Source organism: Macrosteles quadrilineatus, unplaced genomic scaffold, assembly GCF_028750875.1.
Source record: "Macrosteles quadrilineatus isolate MER2022 unplaced genomic scaffold, UCM_ALF_1.0 Scaffold_1__1_contigs__length_201487025, whole genome shotgun sequence".
Lineage (NCBI taxonomy): Eukaryota > Metazoa > Arthropoda > Insecta > Hemiptera > Cicadellidae > Macrosteles > Macrosteles quadrilineatus.
This window is the reverse complement of record NW_026542594.1, coordinates 35714422-35737195: the sequence shown is the minus strand read 5'-3', so window position 1 is coordinate 35737195 and position 22774 is coordinate 35714422. Positions and strand designations below refer to the sequence as shown.

The 22774-nt window shown below is 36.3% G+C and overlaps 1 protein-coding gene across 5 annotated transcripts in view; it reads right to left on the bottom strand.

Moving 5' to 3' along the window:
• Positions 1 to 866: 866 nt before the first annotated feature.
• The window catches only part of LOC128982744 (probable glucosamine 6-phosphate N-acetyltransferase), a 143046-nt gene continuing 121138 nt past the window's right edge, over positions 867 to 22774 (bottom strand). Inside the window, exons 8-9 of one of the 5 annotated variants that reach the window (XR_008489717.1) lie at positions 9029 to 9310; positions 867 to 1095 (exon numbers count right to left, since the gene is read on the bottom strand). Coding sequence is in view for 1 of the 5 variants with exons in the window: in XM_054401689.1 (XP_054257664.1) it covers positions 1047 to 1095 (49 nt within the window). In the remaining 4 variants the exon portion in view is untranslated. The remainder of the gene's footprint in view (positions 1096 to 9028; positions 9311 to 22774) is intronic. The other 4 variants (XR_008489718.1, XM_054401689.1, XM_054401684.1 and 1 more) reach the window with 4 other exon arrangements.

The window sequence follows — 22774 nt, the reverse complement described above, 5'->3', positions numbered from 1 at the left end:
GAATAAAACTTTCACATACATGATTTACCTTCATCTCCATTAGTTACATATCTTTTTAAGTTATTTTTGACATTTTCAATTTCAATTTTGAAGTTGCAAAAATACTAATTATTAAATTTAAATGGACATTTTATAAATTTCACTCTTCTTCATATTAAATCACAAATCCTTCCATCTTCAGTTCCTTCACACAATAAATCATTAGCAAAACTAAGTCAGCTGTTATAAAAGAAATATTGTTGTGCCTTATCAATAGTCTTTTGAAATATTAAAGAAACTATATCTGTACAAAAAAAAATGTTAAACAAATAATTTAGCATTAAAGACAGCAGAAAAAACTAATATATGATTATCAAAGCATCAAGGACCGAGGACAAAAAATTTAGTAGCAAATACAGTATATGCTTCATTGCATCTCTGATTCTACTCTACAAAATATCAACAAACATCTTAATCAAGGGAATAGGGACCTTAACTTCCAAAAATTCAAAATTGAGTTATTGGTATATTCTTAATCTAGACTATTAACCAAACACACTGGTGAAAGAATTATTAAGATATCTTAAAAAATGCCAAAGTTATAGGTGTTTAAAGTTTTTATTTTAAAATTCGTAGTTTTAAGAAATCGCGCTCCAAAGTTTTCCAATTTTCAAGCAAAGATATTTTTTATACTACTTGGATTATTTGCCATGTTTAACATATCATTTTGTCAGGAATTTAAGGCAGAATGATAATTGATGATTGAATTTGAGATAATTATTTACATTGTTAGCCTAACCTCCCTTAAATGGATTGGGGTTGAAAAAAACCAACATTTTAAAGATAAAGTGTATTACTACCTAATTAAAAAATACAAAGGTTTTATTATATTTGTAATTATATACTACATTAGTAAAACAAGTTATTAATAGTCTGCAGCATACAAAGTGTCAATGCTAGAAGATTATTTTTTTACTCTTTTTGATCGTTTTTTTGGAGGTTGAGTACTTTTGGACCTGCAGCAACATCTTTATCGGAAGCCTCTGGACGATCTGGATCAGGTTTATTTACTCCATCTTCAGGTTCTGGTCCTGGATTAGGCAAGATTTCAATATCCTGTGCAATATAATTTTATTAATACTAATATAAAATACCCCCGCCGCAGCAAACCTGCAGACTAAGCCAATTTCAACTTGTCTGATTACATTTTTACTCAAATATATCCATAAATAAGACATATTTATTCCCTATTTAAATAACATTAGGTTTAACAAGTGCTTAGGTTTGCTGCTACGGGGAAGGTAAAAAGTGTTTTTTGACGATACGTGAATAGTATGGGATGAAATAAATAAATTTGCCAAATTTTATCAATATATATCCATAAACAAGTAAACTACAACAATTTTTATTTTCTCCATAAGAATAACATGGGAATTTTAAATTAAACTATTTTTGAATTTTCTCCGTGACCGTTAGGCATACAACAGCGCTTCAATATACTAAATTATTTCTTTTTTTAAGCTCTATAAAACGGGTTAGAAAGAAATTACAATTTTTTTTGTTTTTAGGGTAAAAAATGGGAAAAACACATTTTTACCCCATAAAACCCCCCATAAACCCCTGTTCCGATTATGCTGGATCGCGAACTCGTTCGAATAAACGTAGGTTTACACGTTTGTACCAAATTTAATTAAAATCGGATCATTTTTGCTCGAGTTATCGCGCTAACGGACACATATATATATATAAATATATATATATATATATATATATATGAATTTGAACGGATGGTGTTTTTGGCCTCTAGGGACCTCAAAATGAAAAAAAAAATCGGTCCCGCGTCCAGGTCTTACCATGAGTACTACGGTAATAGCTTATTCCCTATATGGGAAATTCGCTAAAAAAATTGCTAATAAGCGTAATTAGTTTTTATAGTAAGTTAAGTCTGTAAAAAAATGTAAGTAAAAATGTAAAATGTAGTTTGTTGAATATTTTAGTATTGAAGAAAATACAACACATTTACACAAAAATGTTTATGAAATTCGTTATTCTACAATAATATAAATTTATTTTTATTGTATTATTATATTATTTTTATTGTTATTATTATTGTCGAAAGTGTAAAGAGCAAGTAAGTAGATTAATGTAACTTGTTTAATGAATATTCAACATTAAAGAAAATATTATATTACACAATTCATACTCTTGAATGAAAAATAAATTAAACAGTAAATTTTTTATAAATAATATAAGAAAGGCTTACCTCAAGGGTGGGTATGTCACCAATATTAAAATATTCGACATCTTCATTTGAACGATTAAGTTCTGTAGCGTCTTCCTGACTCTCATGATCCTCAAGCTCAGAATCTGATGAAGAACTAACTGGGTTTGCAAAATAATCTTCACATACTTCCCTTAAGTCATCGGTTATTTCACCGGTAAAATAACTGTCGTTGATAATTTTAGCAATATTTTCCTCTATAGCTGGACGGTGCGCTTGGAACAACAACAGTGACTCAACTAAACAAACAAATTCTTGAGAGCCTAGTCCTGCTCCAGGTGCACAAGTGATAAGGAGAGGGAGGGAGGGGGGAAGAGATAAGATAACATCGCCGTTCGGAGCCAAACACCAGCTGATTTGCCGAGTATCATTGTGTAATAAGACACAAAAACAAAAGGGACCTTAACTTCCAGCCATTTAAATAACATTGGGGAAGTTAAGGTTCCTTTTCTGCAGCTTGCAACTTGCAAGGGTTTGGAAATTAATTATTTTAACCATGTTATAGGTTGAATTCAAGTGTGTAGTTGACTGAATATTGTTTAGAAACATACATAGAGTAAGAAACTATCAAAAACAGAACATGTGATTTTTTGACCTAAACCACTAAAACTGCTCGTACTGTAAAATTTTGTCCTGGAAGATAAGGTCCCTTTTCCCTTGGTGGGTCACATTTATACAAACCAGTTCTTTTAATCAGTTCCATCGTCCATTGCCTTTACATATTCACACTTACCATTAAGTAAACATAGTAACAGATATTTCATTGGTTTTAGAAACAAAAGAACACTGTGTACTGCTTAGTTTTATGATATTTTCCTTGGTTTAATTTAATCAGTGATGTGGCTAAACACAATAAATTTATCAAATAAAGTAAATGTGAACTGAAAGCTATGTTGAGATAAAATAAGAGTATTTAAATCAACGATATACAATTTAGTCATTGATGATATTCTTTAGTTTAATTTAAGCATAGGCAAAACACAATAACTAAATTTACCTGAATATTTTTTTTTTTTTTTTAAAGAGGTTGGCGGCCTCTTTTAACCTTGCATTAGCCCGTCCACATAGACTAAGCGCCCGTGCGTGGATCGTTTACAGCAAAGCAAGGAGTGAGCCGGTACAGTACAAAGGTGAACTGTACTGATAAAATGTTATCGGCAGTGACCAGGATCCGAACCCACGACATCGCTGCCTTGGGCCCGAAGTCCGCGACGCTACCGACTGAGCCACCGACTCACTAAAACACACATATATAAAAAAAAACAAAAAACAATGTGATGTGAAAGTTAATCCAACACATGTTAAGCAGTTCGAAAGTAGACTCCAAATTCATATAAAACATCTATACATTGTAATTTTCTTACTGTTTCCATGAAAATATATCAATAACATTATTTTCATAACACTTAAGACACCTTATAAATGGAAAGTAGAGCCTGAGTTGATGCAGCAACGCTTTTAGAATATTTTTTTTATTTCTATAATCATTGACATAGTCTTTGAATAAATGATCTTTGATAAATTTTTAGATTACATAAACCAACCACATAATTCTATGAAATATTATATTAAATTTCATTGGATCAGCTGTCTTAAAATGAGAAATATGCAGTTTGGCAGTTCTTGTTTACATTGAATTGTCAAAGCAAATTTAAACATTGTGAGTATTCTCATTGCAGCCATGGAGACCAATCAATATTTACTTTTAAAATCCTCACCTCAGAACTTTTAAAGCCAAAGGGGCAAAGCCCACGGTCAGTATCGAAGTGTGAATAGTCCTATAATGGTCCTTGGTTTGGTAACTATATTTTTGTAAAATTTAAGCCCAGTTGGTTCAGTAGTTTTCACACCTATTAGTAATACACATACAGACAGACACCATTACATTTTTATATAATAGTATAGATTTATTTATATATTAATATATTTATATATGTGCCGTTAGCGCGATAACTCAAACAAAAATGATCCGATTTTGATGAAATTTGGTATAAATGTGTAAACCTACATTTTTATTCAAACGAGTTTGCTATCCAGCATGATCGGACCATGGGATTGGGGTTTTATGGGGTAAAAATGGGGTTTTCTAATTTTTTACCCTAAAAACATAAAATTTTGGAATATCTTTCCCAACCATATTGTAGAGCTTAAAAAAAAGAAATAATGTAGTATATTAAAGCATTGTTGTATGCCTAATTGTTACAGAGAAAATTCAAAAAAGTGCAAATTTAAAATTCCTATGTTATTCTTATGGAGAAAATGAAAACTGTTGTAGTTTACTTGTTTATGGATAGGTATATTTTGATAAAATTTGGCAAATTTATTTATTTCATACTATACTATTGACGGTTGGTCAAAAAACACTTTTTACGTTCCCCGTAGCAGCAAAATCCTATACTCTAATATGAGCAATGTTTACTTGTATGTATGTATGTATGTTTGCAGAAAGATCTCAAAAATGGCTACGACGATTTTCGTCAAATGTTGTAAATAGTTTATTTCTGGCTTACAAGCGAGTTTACTGCAGTTTGAACTGCCAACAAAAATCTAACTATGTAGAAAAATGAAACTGATGAAAGTCACATTTTTTAAACATTAGTCCTACAGGTTGCTAAGTAACCATGTTGGTTGAATTAAATAACAAGGAAAAAGTAAACAAAAGACTTGTAAGTTGTAACATGTTGTACTGGGCGCTTTACGTACCTCGTGGATTTCCATAAGGAGTAATCTGTGGCTTCAGTTGGAGATAAATTGTTGGTAAAGTCGGAAAACCATTCATTCTTTAGATTTACTAAACATCGTTTTAAAGTTTGAGCTGCATGATTAAACCTATTTTTATCAGCTGGGTTTAGAGTATTCTGCCAAATCCGTCTTAGCTTGCGTTTCTCAGCAATTTGTTTTTTTATAAACAAAGGATAGTTTATCGATTTCGTCACCGAGGTTTTTGCTTTAGGAGTGGCTTCCCAACCTGCTTTTTGTATAGTGGTATTGAAGTAATTAATTGATTCCTCCAAATCTGTTGGGGTTTTTAACGGAATTTTCAGGTCAATATTACTGTTTATTAAGTCTCTAAAGTGATCCCAATCAGTGAATTTATTGCAAAGGAACGGTGGTTGTTCTTTAAGAGAAATGATCTTACTGTATGTTATGATAACAGGAGAGTGATCAGAAGAAAGATCAAGGGATGATTCTACATCAATATAGTTCAATGAAATGCCCTTTAGTACACAAAAATCTAATAAATCTGGCACTTTGTTTTGGTCCGTTGGCCAATAAGTAGGTTGGCCTGTCGAAGCACAATCAAATCTTAAGTTTGCTTCCTGTTGTATCCAAATTATTTGAAAAACTAATCCTAAGAAGATTGAACCCAATTATAGAAGACTTAAATTTGATTCCTGAGCATCAGTTTGGCTTTCGGAAAGGACACTCTACAGTTGAACAAACCCACAGACTAGTAGACATCATTAAAAATTCATTTGAAACACAAAAGTACTGTTCCGCTGCATTTTTGGATGTACAACAGGCATTTGATAAAGTGTGGCACGCTGGACTTCTGTATAAACTTAAATCCTTGCTCCCCATTCTTTTTACAGTTTGTTAAAATCTTACTTAAATGAACGATTCTTCCAGATTAAATTTCAAGAAATTTTAACTGACTTGAAGCCTATTCAATCTGGAGTACCCCAAGGCAGTGTTCTTGGACCTGTTAGCGAATTTCCCTACAGGGAAGTAGCTATTACCGTAGGTGGCACGGTAAGACCTAGACCCGGGACCGATTTACTTTTTCATTTTGATGTCCCCAGAGGACAAAAACACCATTTGTTCAAATTTTTATATATATATATATATATATATATATATATATATATATAGACTTATATATATATATACGTCCGTGAACGCGATAACTTGAGTAATTTTTGTCCGATTTTGATGAAATTTGGTTTAAAGGTATAAAGCGGGATAAACTTGAATGAGTTCGCGAACCAGCACGATCGGACCATGGGAACAGGGCTTTACGGGGGGTTATATGGGGTAAAATTTGGTTTTTCTCACTTTTGACCCTCGAAACACAAAATTTCCCGATTTATCTTTAGACCTTTTTAAAGAGCTTAAAAAAACAAATAGTTTAGTATATAAAAGTATTTTTGTTTGATTATTAGTAACGGAGAAAATTAAAAAAATTGTAAATTTAAAATTCCCATGTTATTCTTATGGAGAATATTGTCAAATGTTGTAGTTTGCTTGTTTATGTATATATTTTGATCAAACTTGGCAAATTTATTTATTTTGTACTAAGCTATCAATATTTTACTCAAAAACACACTTTATTACTTTCCTTGTAGCAGCAAACCTAGGTACTCGTTAAACCTAATGTTATTAAAATATATTTAACTGAAAATCAATTCAGACAAATGGAAATTCGCTTAGTCGGCAGGTTTGCTGCGGCGGGGGTATTTTATATTTACTATATACCTCCGACATCCCCGTGGGCCAAAATATTACGGTTGCTACGTTTGCGGATGATACTGCATTTCTCTCCATTCACGAAAATCCTCAAGATGCTTCAAATCAATTGCAAGTTACATTAAATGATTTCGAACTGTGGCTAAAAAAATGGAGAACCAAAGTTAATGAAACAAAATCTCTACATATTACATTCACGCTGAGACAAGAAAACTGCCCTCCAGTTACTTTGAACAACACAGCGTTGACAGAAGTGGACAGCGTTAAGTATTTAGGATTCCACATGGATAAAAGATTAACCTGGAAAACACATATTTGGTGTAAAAGACAACAAATGGACTTGAAGGTTTGTAAACTCAACTGGTTTCTAGGCAAAAAATCAAAGCTTTCGTTGACCAATAAACTCACACTTTACAAAGTTATGATCAAACCTATTTGGACGTACGGGATACAGCTTTGGGGAACTGCAAGTAAATCCAACTTAGCAATTATTCAAAGATTTCAGTCAAAGGTGCTACGAAGAATAGTTGATGCCCCTTGGTTTGTTTTGAATCGAACAATCCATGAAGATTTAAGAATACCTACAGTAATTGAAGAAATAACAAGAATTAGCAAGAACTATCAAGAAAAACTCGAAACCCACCCGAACAATATAGCTGTTAATTTGCTGGACAAAAGTGATTTTCCCAACAGACTGAAAATTGTGAAAGTTCTTGAACTCCCATACCGATTTGTATAGTTTTAGTTATGACATGACTATTTAATTTTGCAAGATCTTTCACTGGGGAGATTCTTGGTCAAGACACTTATTTATATTATCCCTTTTACTAATTGTTCACAGTACTGAACAGATTGTAAAATAAAATAAAGTTAAAAAAAAAGAAAGCCATCTACCCACAGTATACTAGCAAATTACAAAATACAGTACAAAAGGAAAACATCACTTATTGTTACCATTGAGCAAAGATTATAGGCTACAGTAGATTTCCCATCCTTATGGAACAGCTCAAGGCAATTTTATTGTTAGTTCTGTCCGGTTTTCTGTACATGTCGTGTTTTGTTTACAATTTGCTTCTTGTTATTTCAGTAATTTAAAACCTAGTTTAACCAAATAAAACTATCTAATCATAAACAATAACTTGTCCACTAGCTATATAACCAAACAGTGAGACACAAATAATGAGAAACTAACCCTAAAATAATAGAAACAAATTGTAAACAAAACAAGACATCTAAAGAAAACAGGAACAATAAAATTGGCTTCAGCTATTCCATAAGGATGGGAAGTAAAGGCTAGCAGTGCAGAGTGTGGGATCTGTTTATGGCAATTTTGGTATCTTCAATACTAAAATGCTATGGGAAGGGAAGGAAACAGGTCCGCGACGTAGGTAGGAAGTGGTGAAGGAAGTAGTAAAGGCGAGCTTTCCAGAGTGTAGGATCTGTTTGTGACGATTAGATTAAGGTTTTTGCAATCATAAAATGCTATGGAAAGGGAAGGAAACAGGTCCGTGATGTAGGAAGTGGTAAAGGCGAGTAATCCGGAGTGTGGGAACTGTTTATGATGATTAGATTAAGGTATCTGCAATCCTAAAATGCTATGGGAAGGGAGGAAAACTGGTCCGCAACGTAGGAAGTGGTGAAGGAAGTAGTAAGAGGGAGCAGTACGGAGTGTGGGAACTGTTTATGACAATTAGAGTAAGGTATCTACAATCCTAAAATGATATGGTAAGGGAGAAAAACAGATCAGCGACGTAGGAAGTGGTGAAGGAGTAGTCAAGGCGAGCTATCCGGAGTGAGGGAACTGTTTATGAGGATTAAATTAAGGTATCTGCAATCCTAAAATGCTATGGGAAGGGAGGGAAACAGGTCTGCGACGTAGGAAGTGATGAAGGAAGGAAGTAGTAAAGGCGAGTAGTCCGGAGTGTGGGATCTGTTTGTGACGATTAGATTAAGGTATTGCAATCATAAAATGCTATGGGAAGGGAAGGAAACAGGTCTGTGACGTAGGAAGTGGTAAAGGAATTAGTAAAGGCGAATAATCCGGAGTGTGGAAACTGTTTATGATGATTAGAATAAGGTATCTGCAATCCTAAAATGCTATGGGAAGGGAGGAAAACAGGCCCGCGGCGTAGGAAGTGGTAAAGGAAGTAGTAAAAGTGATTAGTCCGAAATGTATGGGAATTGTAATTACGATTAAATTAAGGTATCTGCAATTCCCTGTGCGGTACCAGGTTCGAATAGCACCGCAGCCTTCTCAGGCTTGTCGTAAGAGGCGACTAAAAGGGTGTCCGACGAACTCACTGGGAGTGCCCCTGTTGTGTTGCAGGGGTTGATGTGTGCTCTGCACTGCCGATGGGTATTCTTAGTGGGTCGTGAGTAGCCAGCCACTTCGGTCCTTGGTCAGGGAGTGCGGCATGGATGTAGAGGTTGGGCTCTGCATTGCGACGGGCGACCCCCGGCACGTCAGGTATCCGGTGCTGGGCAAACGGAGTTCAGGCCCCGGGGAACTGGGGTAGGGGTTTTTGTCCCCGAGGGTATACCCGTTCCTGACTGATTCCGGGCCGCTCCTTGCCGCACGATGCGCTGGAATAAACACGATGGCTTTAAATAAAACCCCCCAAAACACATTATTGATCAAGAGCTCAAATGAGCCAGAAAAGACGTTGGAAGTGGAGCGGAACGCTATTGTCCGTAGCTCCAAGGTTCAGCGGTCGCCACCACCGAAAAACGTGAGGACATCTCCCCCACCTGCTACCTTTAAATTAACATTATTATTTATTCATGCAACAAAAAACATAATAATCAAAATACATTTCATACAAAGCTACAAAAGCCTCAGTAGGCTTGTCCACAGCTATAGATAAGAGTCCAGTTCAAAAGTCCATTCACAAAGATTCCAGTCAGTTTCTTATCTGGTACAAGCTATTCTCCCCATCTGTTGTATTAAATAAATAGGTTTTCACATTTCATTACCATTTCTTTCATTTTTTTTTAACAATAATAGGAAAAACTAATATAACAAAAATTTTAATACAAGTAAATAAATATTTGAAAAAAAACAACAAATTACTACAGGTAATTAACAAACCCATGTTTTATTTAAACTATTTAAACAATATTTAACAATAACAATGCATAGAATTATAACTATTAACAAAGATAAATTCTGAAAACTTTAACAATTAATCAAAAATCTTTTTAATTCAGCTTTCAAGGAAGAGTATGACTTAAAATTACTTAAACTCATTGGTAACTCATTAAACAAATATGGCACTAAATAATGTCTAGTTCTCTTTGTATATTTATTGTTCACGCAAGGCATAACATAAAAGGTTCTCCTTGAATTATATTTATGAGAGTTTTTTTCTTTAAATCTATTAGAGAAATAATAGTCTATAATTAACAAGAACTTGAACAATTTTTCAACTGACAACGTGTTAGTAACCTCAAAACAACAAATAGAATTAGCCCCAACAATAGCACCATCAAGCTTTGCTATAATATTTAATAATCTTGTTTGGGCCGTCTGTACTTGGAGCATGGTCGTGTGTGCAGCACTTCCCCATGCTTTTAGGCCATATCTAATTATTGACTCGCACATTGAGGAATACAATAATTTCATGGTGTTGTAGGGCAGAAATTGTCGTAGATAGTAGAATTTTGCTGCACACACCCTTAGCTTTTTTGTGACTTCTCTTACATGTACATCCCATTTGAAATTATGATCCACTATAATTCCTAAATATTTAAAACTACATACATTGTCTAGGCATCTACATTGACATTTATCTCCTTTGTGAGTTTCAAGATGTAAGCAATTATGAGAGTGAGCTTTTATTTGAGGATTTCTACAGGTAAAAAAGGGTGAATGTATATGCATTATTTTAGATTTTTTCTCGTTTATCTTTAATCCGTTGTCATGACACCATTTGGTTAAATATAAGAAGTCCTCCTGTAATTTTTTCTCTGCCAGTTCTACACTTTTGTCCGAGGTAATCAACACTGTGTCATCAGCATACATATAGATTTTACTGTTTTTTATTACATTTGACATGTTATTCACATATAAAAGGTATACTAAAGGGCCTAAAATGCTTCCTTGGGGCACGCCATATTTCAAGACCTCTGTTTTACTGTATGCCTTATCTACTTTTACAATAATATTTCTATTGCTGATATAATCCATAAACATTGCCTAAAATGGTACATATCTTGACAAATAATTTGCACCTGCCTATATTACGGAGTTTGGCGCACTGAATTAGTAACATTATTGAAAATAACACGACATTTTGGCTGTAAAATATGGTACAAAGAGAAAATACTATTTAAGCAGCTACTGTCATGACAGAAAGATCATATTCCTTTTAAACTAGATCACATAATCCTTTGACTGGGACGGGTGGCGTCGTCCTGTAATCCAGCTACTAGGAGGTCACGAATTGTGGATATTTATAGGATTGCACTGTGGATGCGATACTCCCTGGTGTGGATTAACGTCCGCACAAGTGAGTACTACGACTACCCGCAGTGCTATCATGATAATTATACCAATTCATAAATACCAATGCAAAAAAAAAAATTGGTTCCAATTCAACAATAGATCCCTTGGTTGCCATTCGCTGTATGGGCTATTAATTAACAGCTGTATCTAAGGAATGTCGGCCTTAGTAACTAACAAGACTTCAAGATCGCGCCACTCTTCCTACACTCATCTCCATTCATACTTGGCTTACCTACTATGGATGGTCGCCATAAAAAAAAACGTATTAAAGGATTAAAGTATTTATCATATACGTTGCTTAACAATATGTAAACGTCAATATATACGTAACAGCCATTTTACAGTATTTTTGCTTTTTGGAAATGTTCAATTGCTATGTCATTTGCATTATGTATTGCCAATGAAGCCGCCAAGATCATATGAACTAGGAGGCCCCTAACAGTTCAAGAATAAAAGCCAACTTTACTTCATGTATTCCACTACACCTAACATTCCGTAGAGAGATTATATTGAAAACTTTATGTTATTGATAAGGCCGAGCCGAGACAACTAACTGACATCCCCCATGTCAAGGAATTCCAGCTTTATCAGTAACCCCACAGTCAATTTCTCAAAACTATGCTAGAGGGTTCATTCATTGGCACAGAAGTACGATATGAACTGACGCGACGTGACGAAGGAAAATCAAACTTACACTGTAACGGATATACCTCCCTTTGAAGTTAGAACGTGTCTTCTCAACAAACATATATTTTTTCTCAAACACTGATGAAATAACGGAAGTGTTTAGCTACAAAAGATCCACCAATACGATTTAAATACTATTTAAAGGTTCTACCAAAGGAAGAGATACCATATAGCATACTAATAATAACTCCGATGACGTACAGGATAGGAATTATTTTAATCATTGAATGAACAACCAAATTTGGCAACCAACGCAATATTGTTATTGTTTTTACACTTACTCTTTGAACAATGTTAAATGCTCAAAATATGTATATTTCACCCAATTCATCGCAGTTAGATGAATTAACGTAAGCCTTGAAAGTAACCGTCGATTTCGACGGGTTTCCCCTAGTAATCCATAAACCAATATTTGAAAATTCCTCTTACACCACTTCTCTCTAAAGCATCACTAATTTTGTCATGTTTAAGGGTATCAAATGCCTTAGAAAAATCTATAAAAACTAACAGTACTTGTTTTCCACCACTTAGCTCATTATTTACTAAATCTGAGAAATCTGCCAATAAATCATTTGTTCCTTTTCCTGTTTGATATGCATATTGACAGTTGTTGATGATTTTATTCTCATTTAAAAATCTATATATATAATGCGTGAAGCCGTATTTTGTTAACGCAACTCCTCCCTTATTTGTGGACCAATTTCAACGTTTAAGGTGTCAAAAGATTCGTCTCAATATGTAGTTTTGCAATAAGGTTTTAGAACTTTAAAATTTTTACTCTTAAGGGCGTGAGACCCTCTTAAAGGTCGGGTTTTCCTCATAAGAAATACATAGAACAAATTTAAAAACAAAAACAGCTGTTTATAAAAAGAAACGCATTAGTAAATATTGATGTTTTAATATTCAGTAGGTTAAGACCAAGTTAAACATTTAATCAGTTTTGTTGTAAGAACGGAAAATGCCTCAAGTTGAAAGAAGAAATATTGAAAACGGGAGGAGGAGACAATTAATAATAAGGTATCTTATGCGTATGAGGAGAGTAGAGAAAGAGAGGCCTGATCTAACAGATACACATCCATATACACATGCACTTGGTGAGATGAATAATATTTGCCAGTTCTGCTATGCAACTTACTTTGGAAGTGAAAAATATATGAAGCACACAGTGTTGTCACGGTCGTAAAATAAACTTGCCTAATGTCAGATCAAAAAATGTATGCAAGACATTTTTACTTATGACAACAGATCGAGATATTTCAAAACATTTATTAGAAACCATAATAATGCCTTGAGTTGATAAGTTCAAGTACTGTAGTAAGATTATACCAAATCTTGGCGGTCTTTATGTTTTTATTGTAAACTTTTGTATTACTCGCTCTACTTTAATTGAGGAAAAACACAAATGGATTGTTTAGTTCTAGGTTATGTTGCCAGTTCCTCGGACAAACGTATAAAAAGTTTTTTGACTGAATTTTAGTGGCAATATTAGACATAAGTGAAGGAATTTGTGTTTATGTATTCAACGATCGAGTAGTTACAGTCAAGTTTATTTTTATGATTCAGGAGAGGAAAATAATATACGCTGTTCAAAAAGAGAAAATGAAAATCGCTATCCAAATCTTATAGCTAAAAAAGTTATCCAACCTATTTCAACAAATGAATCCACACTTTCAAAACTTTGGGACAGGTATTAAGAGAAACCCCACTGAACAACGTGAGGACGTTCTGATGCGGGGCATATTCTGTGACTAACACACACGTTAAAATACGTTAACCAGCTTTCAGTGTTGCTGGTTTAGCCTATTCAAAGCAGATTATGGCTGTCCAGTTAGTTGGTAACCCATAGTTTTTGGGTAAAATAATGGAGCACATTAAATGGTTGATATCACTCCACTTTTCAGGATTCTCTACGAAGAAAATTCGTTTGATTAGGGGGATGTCTAGGCAACAGTTTTCTTCAATTCTCAATGCTGGAAAAACTTTGTTGCAACATGTTAGCTCGAATTGAAGCAGATCGTTTAGCATTCATTAGAAGCAGTTAAAACTGAGAGCAGAAATAATGCAGGTTGACCTTGACGACGCAAATAGAGATATTTAAAATTAGTTTCTAACAAGTGTTTAAACAACTCTAAGATGTAGGCCTAACTAGAATTACTCGAATTTAAGCATAACGTTTTCCTTGGCGTTACGTTTCATACTATGCGGCTCATTGAGCCGCACGGGTTCTCTAGTCTATTTAAATTATTTGCCACATATCTCTCAATAATCTTATTAACAGAGGATAAAATTGATATCGGACGGTAGTTAGAGTAATTGTAATGACTTCCAGATTTGAAAACTGGTCTTATAATGGCTTTTTTCATATCCTCTGGAATCTTGCCTTTTTTCAAGGAATTATTTATAAGTTTGACCAAAGTTCCAGCTAACACATCTGAATTCATTTTTAAATCAGTAATTTTTATTCCATCTAATCCAGGACCTTTTTTATTCATAGAGTTAAGTATGGCTTTCAGTGTGTTTATATCTATCAAAGGGATGTATAAAGATGATTTAACCTCTGTCTGCTGTGTAGATTGTATAGTTTCAATATTACAGTCATGAACTACTTCATCTATTCCCTGAGTAAAAAGTTCAACAAAATTATTGGTTATTTCTTGGGTTGTATTCGTTTTTCCTAAGAATTTAATCACAATATTATCTATACTTTCTTTGTGATTTTTTCCTAAAATATTATTTATCTGGGACCATGTTTTTCTGATATTTCTTTTATTAATGGTAAAAATATTGTGATAGAAATTCCTTTTTGCTTTAACAATTTCCTTGTTGACTTTATTTCTCAGAAAAATGAATCCCTCTTTATAATCAACTCTGTTTGGGTGTTTCTTATATTTGATAAACGATGCATCTCTATCTTTAATCATGTTTAAAATGTTATGGGTCATCCAAGGTTTTTTAGGTGTTTTATTTTTACTAACTTTTTTATCATACGTACATTCATTATACGCTTTTGTAAAGTAAGAGCAAAACATTCTGTACTGCTCATCAATATCATCTATATTGTCTACAGACTGCCAGTCCATCTGCCCTAAGACCTGTCCTAGCTGGTGACCATTGACAGCCTTGTATGTCTTATCTACCAGATAAGACTGCACTAAGGAGTTCCCCATTTAGGAGCTCCTTCGGCAAGTGGAGCTGGGAACGGTGCGGAAAACGTCGGAGATGCAGGTGTCGTTGCCAGCAACTCCCCTGGCGATCAGTTCTGCTGTAGGGATGCCGGAGGAGCCATTCACAGCACCGTTGAGGTCGGAAGGCTCTGAGGTGGTGCTTCTGCGTCAGGAATATATTGACGCATGGAAGCTACAATCAAGGCTATGCTGGACACCTTCCGGACCCAGAGAGCCGTAAATCAAGTGGTCAAAAAAGGCATGGCCAAACTGGAGGATGACCTTGGCTTAGTTTTTGCCTGCCGGGTGGTGAGCAAGGCGGCCATGGAGAAGATTGCCGAGAAGGTTGTGTCTCTGTCTGACGAAAGAACACTGCCTTCTAAGAAACGTAAGAGGCCTTCCACATCGGACAGTCCTCAAAAATGAGAAGAAGGCGTCTAGACCAAAAGGACACCGGTAAAGGCCAAGGCGGATCAGACGGACCTATTGTCTGCTGTGCCCAGATCCTTTTCGGACATAGCTGCAGCTCCTGTAAAGAACTAACAGCCACAGCTACCTATCGGGAAGTTCCCGAAAGGGGTCAGTTGTAGAGACACCTGGGGCTGCGTGGGAAAAACAACGTTCCCGAAAGGAGAAGAGGCAATCGAGGCGGGCGGAGGTCGCCTCTATAAAGAATGTGGCAGTGAAGGCACAGCCGACCATCGTGGCCCAAACTGGGCCCGGCTCGGTCTCTGCTCCGAAAAAGTCCCGGCCAAATAAGCCCAGGACGGAGGCAATCCTGGTCAAGCCCTCAGGGGGGAGATCTTTCGCCGAGGTCTTGGGTGCAATTAAGGCCAAGGCTAAGCCAGAGCAGACCGATACGGTTGTATGGTTGATTAGACGAACCCGGTACGGGGACATTCTCCTTGAACTGGGTAAGTCGAAAGACAAAGCAGCCTTTATTGCCGAACTGAAGGCAGCTGTTGAAGACCAGGGTACCGTCCTTGATCTTGAACCAAAGACATCAGTCGAGGTTCAAGACATTGATTGTGTGTCGACGGAGGTTGATGTTGTTGAGGCCCTGAAGAAAGCTGTCCCCGAGCTTGGCGGGCAAACGGCTTTTCTTAAGGTGTGGCTCACAAAACCGAATAGGAGTCAGCAGCGGATGGCGGTCGCCGAAATGGCAGACGCACATGCCACTAAGGTGCTGACACTCCAGCATCAGAGAGTCGGCTGGGTCAACTGCAGGCTCAGACGGAGAGTGGAAGTGAAGAGGTGTTTTAAATGCCTCTGTTTCGGCCAATCCTCCCGAAACTGCAAGGGACCCGACCGAAGCAAGAACTTCGGTGCGGGGAGGCCGGTCACGTCCGTAAGGACTGCCAAGTCGAAACCTGTTTCCTTTGCAAAGAAAATGGGCTCGCTGACAAACACTTGAAGCATATAGCTGGGTCTGGACAGTGTAGTGTATTCAAATCTGTACTACAGCAAGTGAAAGCCCTTTCACAAAGATAAGAATCCTTCAGTGCAATATTGAGCGATCCAGGTTGGCTGAAGCACTTCTATGTCAGCTTTCTATGTCAGGATTTTAACCACCACTCTCGTAGGGATGTGCTGCTCGTAACTCTCGATGTGCGAAACGCATTTGATTCCGCGAGGTGGTGCTTTATGCTGGATGCTCTGGAGAACACCTTCCACGTCCCGGCATACCTCATGCGTATCATAGAAGATTATCTCCGGTTCCCCCTCCTCATGTATGACACTACAGAGGGCCCACGGACGATGAGTGTCACTTCCAGTGCTGCCCAAGGTTCCATACTCGGCCCAGACCTCTGGAATGTCGCGTATGACAGCCTCCTGAGGTCTGAAATGCCTGAGGAAACTGTTTTGGTTGGGTACGCGGACGACGTTGCAGTTTTGATAGCTGCACGTAGCGTTGAGCTGGCTCAGCTAAAGCTGAACTGAGTTATGCGTACTATAAACGCATGGATGACAGACCACGGTCTCTCGCTTGCTTTGAGCAAAACTTAGATCGTGATATTAACAAAAAAACAGATTGACACCATCGTGCCATCGTGTTGAGGGTAGGGGCCATCAAAGTCCAGACCGTCCAGAAGCCAAGTACATTGGGATTATGGTGGACAACCAGCTTAGCTGGCGGGATCAGATTTTCCGTACGGCGGACAAGGCCGCTAGGGTGGTCTCCTCTCTTAGCCGGTTGATGGCCAATGTGGGAAGGCCTCGGTCCAGCCGTAGAAGGCTGTTAATGTCTTCTGTCCAGTCCCTACTCTTGTACGGTGCTGAGGTGTGGGCAGACGCTCTCAATAAAGAGGTATATAGGATGCGGCTCGCCCGAGCGCAGCGTCAGGCAGCACTAAGAGTTGCATCCGCCTACCGAACAGGGTCCAAACCCGCCGTCCTGGTGGTTGCTGGAGTCATCCCCGTCAAACTTTTGGCGGCGGAGAGAAAAGCAATTTATCAGCGCCGTGGGGAGGACCAGGCACAAACAGAGGAACGCACCCGCACCTACCAGCCGTGGCAGGAGAGCTGGGAACAGGAGACTCGGGGACGCTGGACCAGCCGACTGATACAACAAGTCCAACCTTGGGTTAATCGGTGGTGCGGAGAGGTGGACTTCTACCTCACCCAGTTTCTGACGGGTCACGGCTTTTTCCGGTCGTACCTGTTCAAGATGGGCAAAGCCGTGTCACCCGATTGCATATTCTGCCCAGGCATTCCCGATGACGTGGAACATACCTTTTTCCACTGCCAGCTTTGGGAAAGGCCCCACCTGGAGGCTCAACAGTTAGTAGGACTGCTGTCAGTGGACACGGTCATACCGATGATGACGGTGGGTGAGGACAATTGGACCTGTGTGTCACATTACATCCAGGATATTCTCCGCGCCAAGAGGCTCGACCTTGACCGGGATGCGGTAGGTCATGAAGTATCTAAATGCCAAAAACGGTGAGAGCTTTGAGGGCTTAGGTCACATGTTGGCCTGACTTGAAGTAATGTGACAAACAATTCCAGGTCTGTGTCCAACAGAGTAGAGGGGGTTTTTTAGTGAGTAGTCTGTGATAGATTCAGGAGTCTCACACTACAGGCTGGCTAAATGTGTGCGTAACTGCAATCGTCAAATGCTATGGGAAGGGAGGGTAACAGGTCCCCAACGTAGGAAGTGGGAAAGATGAGTAATTCGGAGTGTGAGAACTTGACGATTATATATATATATATATATATATATATATATATATATATATACTAGCTGTACCCGCGGGCTTTGCCCCGTTTTACTTCATAAGTGAGCTCGTTCGCATGGCTCAATCACGTCCTGGTTGAAGTTCGTTCGCTACGCTCACTCACCTTTAGGTTGGAGCTCGTTCGCTGCGCTCACTTGCCTTCAGGTTAGCTCGTTCGCTACGCTAACTCGCCTCCAGGTTGAAGTTCGTTCGCTACGCTAACTCACCTCCAGGTTGAAGTTCGTTCGCTACGCTCACTCACCTTTTGGTTGCAAATTAGCGTTGTCATAAATTAAAAAAAATAATAGTGCTGCACCCTGTTGGTAATCCTTGTAACTTTAATGCTATTGAACATCATAGAACAGAACCAACTTGTTTAATTGGAACATCTGTTAAGATTCATTAATTCCATTTAAATATGAGTACTCATAAGGTTAACATGGGAAACTCCAGAGCCACTGGGGCGGAGCCCGAGAGTCCGATCAGAATAAAAACAACTTAGTTTTCCTATTTAATGCCTAAAGAATCAGTGTACCAAATTTCAGCCTCCTAGGTAAATGGGAAGTGGGAGAATTAGTGATGAGTGAGTGAGTGAGTCAGTGAGGGCTTTGCCTTTTATATATATAGATATATATATTTTTAGTTACGATTAGATTAAGGTATGAGTGAAAATTTTGAAACGTACGTTTTTATGTCCCTGGCCTTTTACTTCGTAGATACTGAATGTAGTTTATCATTCTGTGTTTATATATTTTTTTGGGACGGGGGCAACATGTTACACATAATAATTATTCATGCCGAAATATATAATGTCATATTTTTATTACATCAATAGTTATGAAACTTACGGAAAAGGAGCATATGATAATTTTGTTTTCATTGTAAACTGACTACCATGACTAAATAGGTCTGTCCCTCGATTTGACGTCACGACCATTAGGGGAAAATTTGCAACTTTGGAGCACGACAGTGGCAAGCCTGGCACCGATGGAGTCAGTTGGTTTTAGAGACTAGTTCGGGATGTAAGTCAGGATTGTAGTGCCGGTCGTTTCAAGTTGAAAGGAGGAATTACAAGATTAATAAAGGCAAGTTTGTGTTTTTTGTAATTTTGGTGTGTCCATGACCGTACGTAGTCATTCGATGAAGTAGACATGGTGTTAATTTTTGTTTATAAGATATTTCAATTACTAGATTAACCTAGAAGTCCACTTTGTACCCTCAAACATGAGGTGCAGGGCTACCGCCAGAACAGAGCCAAATAACACGTAATGTCACGACCAAAGTTTCACGACCATCGCGGGTTTTTTCACGACCAATCCAGCATTATGGATTTTATTTTATTTTACTTCCAACGGCCCAATCAAACCAATTTACAATTATGTTTACAATACATATTCAATGTTACTGTATCTAAGGGTCAAGCCAAACATGCAATGGGACCTATGATTACTACTTAACAGAAAAATTTTGACAACAAGAACAACAAACTAAAATCTAAGAAAACGATTACACTGTGTTTGGTCGTGACAATAACTTAAATATCATTGTAAAGTGAACAGTTTAGTTCAATTGAAACACATTTTTTTTATTATAACTAACAGTATAATTGAAGGATTGTTTAGAAAGATTTAGATTATTCCAGACAATTCATGACCGTACCGCTTGTCCCTGACCATCACGTTTATGATTTCTATCATAAAAATTTCAAAAATTAAAATATCATCATATTTCAATGTTTTATACACAAAAGAAGCACACCTCTAAAAAACATAAAGATTTTTTAGGTCTCAGGTAAGTTTTTTCGGAGTTATACAAACTTAAATGATTTTATTGGCTTTTTTCAATTTTTTGAGTTTTTTTTCTAGAAAGACCAAATATACCAAAAGCTTAGTGAGCTGTTTATTGTATAATGATCATAAAAGTAAATTAATTTATAGCAAAACATAGTTATAAAACTATTTGCTTTTCCTGAAAACGTACGTTTCAAAATTTTCGTATTTAAAATGCATATTGTATAGGCATAAAATGATGGGATAAAAACATATTTGGTCACGCAACATTTGTTTACAAGATGATTTTTCACATTCAAACTGCAAGAAAATATTTTGTCTTTATAGCCTACGTGTAAACATAGACTAACCAACACAAGTAGACTTCTCATCCCATTGTAAATTTTAAAGCTCGTTTTTCATGTCTAGTTCATGTACGCCACACTGGGTCGACGAAATTTTGTTTCTATTATTTTAGGGTTAATTTCTTGATTTGTGCTTTACTGTTTGGTTAAATAACTAGGGGACAATTTATTGTTTATGATTAGATCGTATTATTTGGTTAAACGAGGGTTTAAATGACTGTATTAACGGGAAACAAATTGTAAACAAAACACAACCTCTACATAAACCGTACAGAACTAACAATAAAATTGTCTTCAGCTGTTCCATTAGGATGAGAATTCTACTAAGGGAGTATGTTTTATCTATGGTGTAAACCAGCAAGCTGTTCTGAATTGTACACAGTTTTAACTGACTACCTACTCGATTCCTATACGTAGGACGGGTTAACAACTCGTATGTGTTTATTATGTAAATATCTAGTATATCCTACTGTGAGATTAGAAATGTTGTTTGTTGTTTTGAATGTATTTCCAAGGGAGTCCATGGAAGCCAACGGCCATCTTGGTTTTGCCCACCATAAGAGCAATGTTAATTTTAGCGAATTTCCCTTTAGGGAAGTAGCTATTACCGTAGGTGCCACGGCAAGACCTAGACCCGGGACCGATTTACTTTTTCATTTTGATGTCCCCAGAGGCCAAAAACACCATTCGTTCAAATTTTTATATATGTATATATATATATATATATAATAATAAATGAAATAAATAATTAAACATTTAGTACCCTTTAAGTTAAAATGGCAGATATATATATATAGATTTATATATATATATATACGTCCGTGAACCCGATAACTTGAGTAATTTTTGTCCGATTTCAATGAAATTTGGTTTAAAGATGTAAAGCGGGATAAACTTGAATGAGTTCGCGAACCAGCACGATCGGACCATGGGAACGGGGCTTAACGGGGGGTTTTATGGGGTAAAAATTGGTTTTTCTCACTTTTGACCCTCAAAACACAAAATTTCCCAATTTCTCTCTAGACCTTTTTAAAGAGCTTAAAAAAAACAAATAATTTTAGTATATAAAAGTATTTTTGTTCGGCTATTAGAAACAGAGAAAATTAAAAAATTGTAAATTTAAAATTCCTATGTTATTTGTATGGAGAATATTGTCAAATGTTGTAGTTTGCTTGTTTATGGATATATTTTGATCAAACTTGGCAAATTTATTTATTTTGTACTAAGCTATCAATATTTTACTAAAAAACACACTTTATTAGTTTCCTTGTAGCAGCAAACCTAGGTACTCGTTAAACCTAATGTTATTAAAATATATTTAATTGAAAATCAATTCAGACAAATGGAAATTCGCTTAGTCGGCAGGTTTGCTGCGGCAGGGGTATTGTTATTTTCAAACAGCCACTGAAGAGTTATTTAACACCTCAAAATATTTTTTTCAAATAACAAAGTGATTGTAATTTAAATATCTAGTATACTGTGAGATTAGATATTTGCTTTGTAGTTTTGTAATTTTTTTAAGAGCTAGAGCGTTTAGGCTCCAAGGACTCATAAAAACATAAAATATATTGATTCAATTATTTAAAAAAAGGCCGCCATTTTCCAAAATGGCAGAAGTTTTTAAAATAAGAAAACTATGTATTTTATGGTGGGTTTTAGAATGTAGATGCAATTTTAAGACTTATTTACTCCTACCATTTTCTCTCTAAACTTACTAATTTAGGAGCTATGCAGAATGTAAATTGCAAGTAAGTTTTTCTTAGTTTTAACACGCTGCAACTCCTAAATGAGTAGCTTTAGAGAAAAAATTGCCAAGAATGAAAACGTTTTTAAATGGCATTTAATTTCTATGAAATGCATTAAATAAGGGCCTTCTATAAGAAAAGTCATTGGAAAAATGGCGGTTAAAATGATTTTTTCAACTTGACCAATATTTTTTTATAAAAATCTAAGGCAGTTACAATTTAACATTTGTTGATATCTTACTAACATTATAAATATGAAAATTTATGTGTTTGAAGTTCAATCACGCATAAACCACTGGACGGATATTGGGCTGAAATTTGGCATGATGATAGCTTACATTCCCGATTAACATATAGGCATATTCTTATCTCAAAAACCCTTTCGGGCTCCGCCCCAGTGGCTTTTTAGTTCCCCATGTTAACCTCATGAGTATTCATATTTAAAGGGAATTAAAGAATTTAGTCAGCTGTTTCAACTAAAAAAGTTGGTTCTATGATATGGAAAAGCATTAAAAAGTTATAAGATTTACCAACAGGGTGCAGCACTATATTTATTTGCATTTATGAAAACAGCTATAGTTCGGCCGCTTAGAAA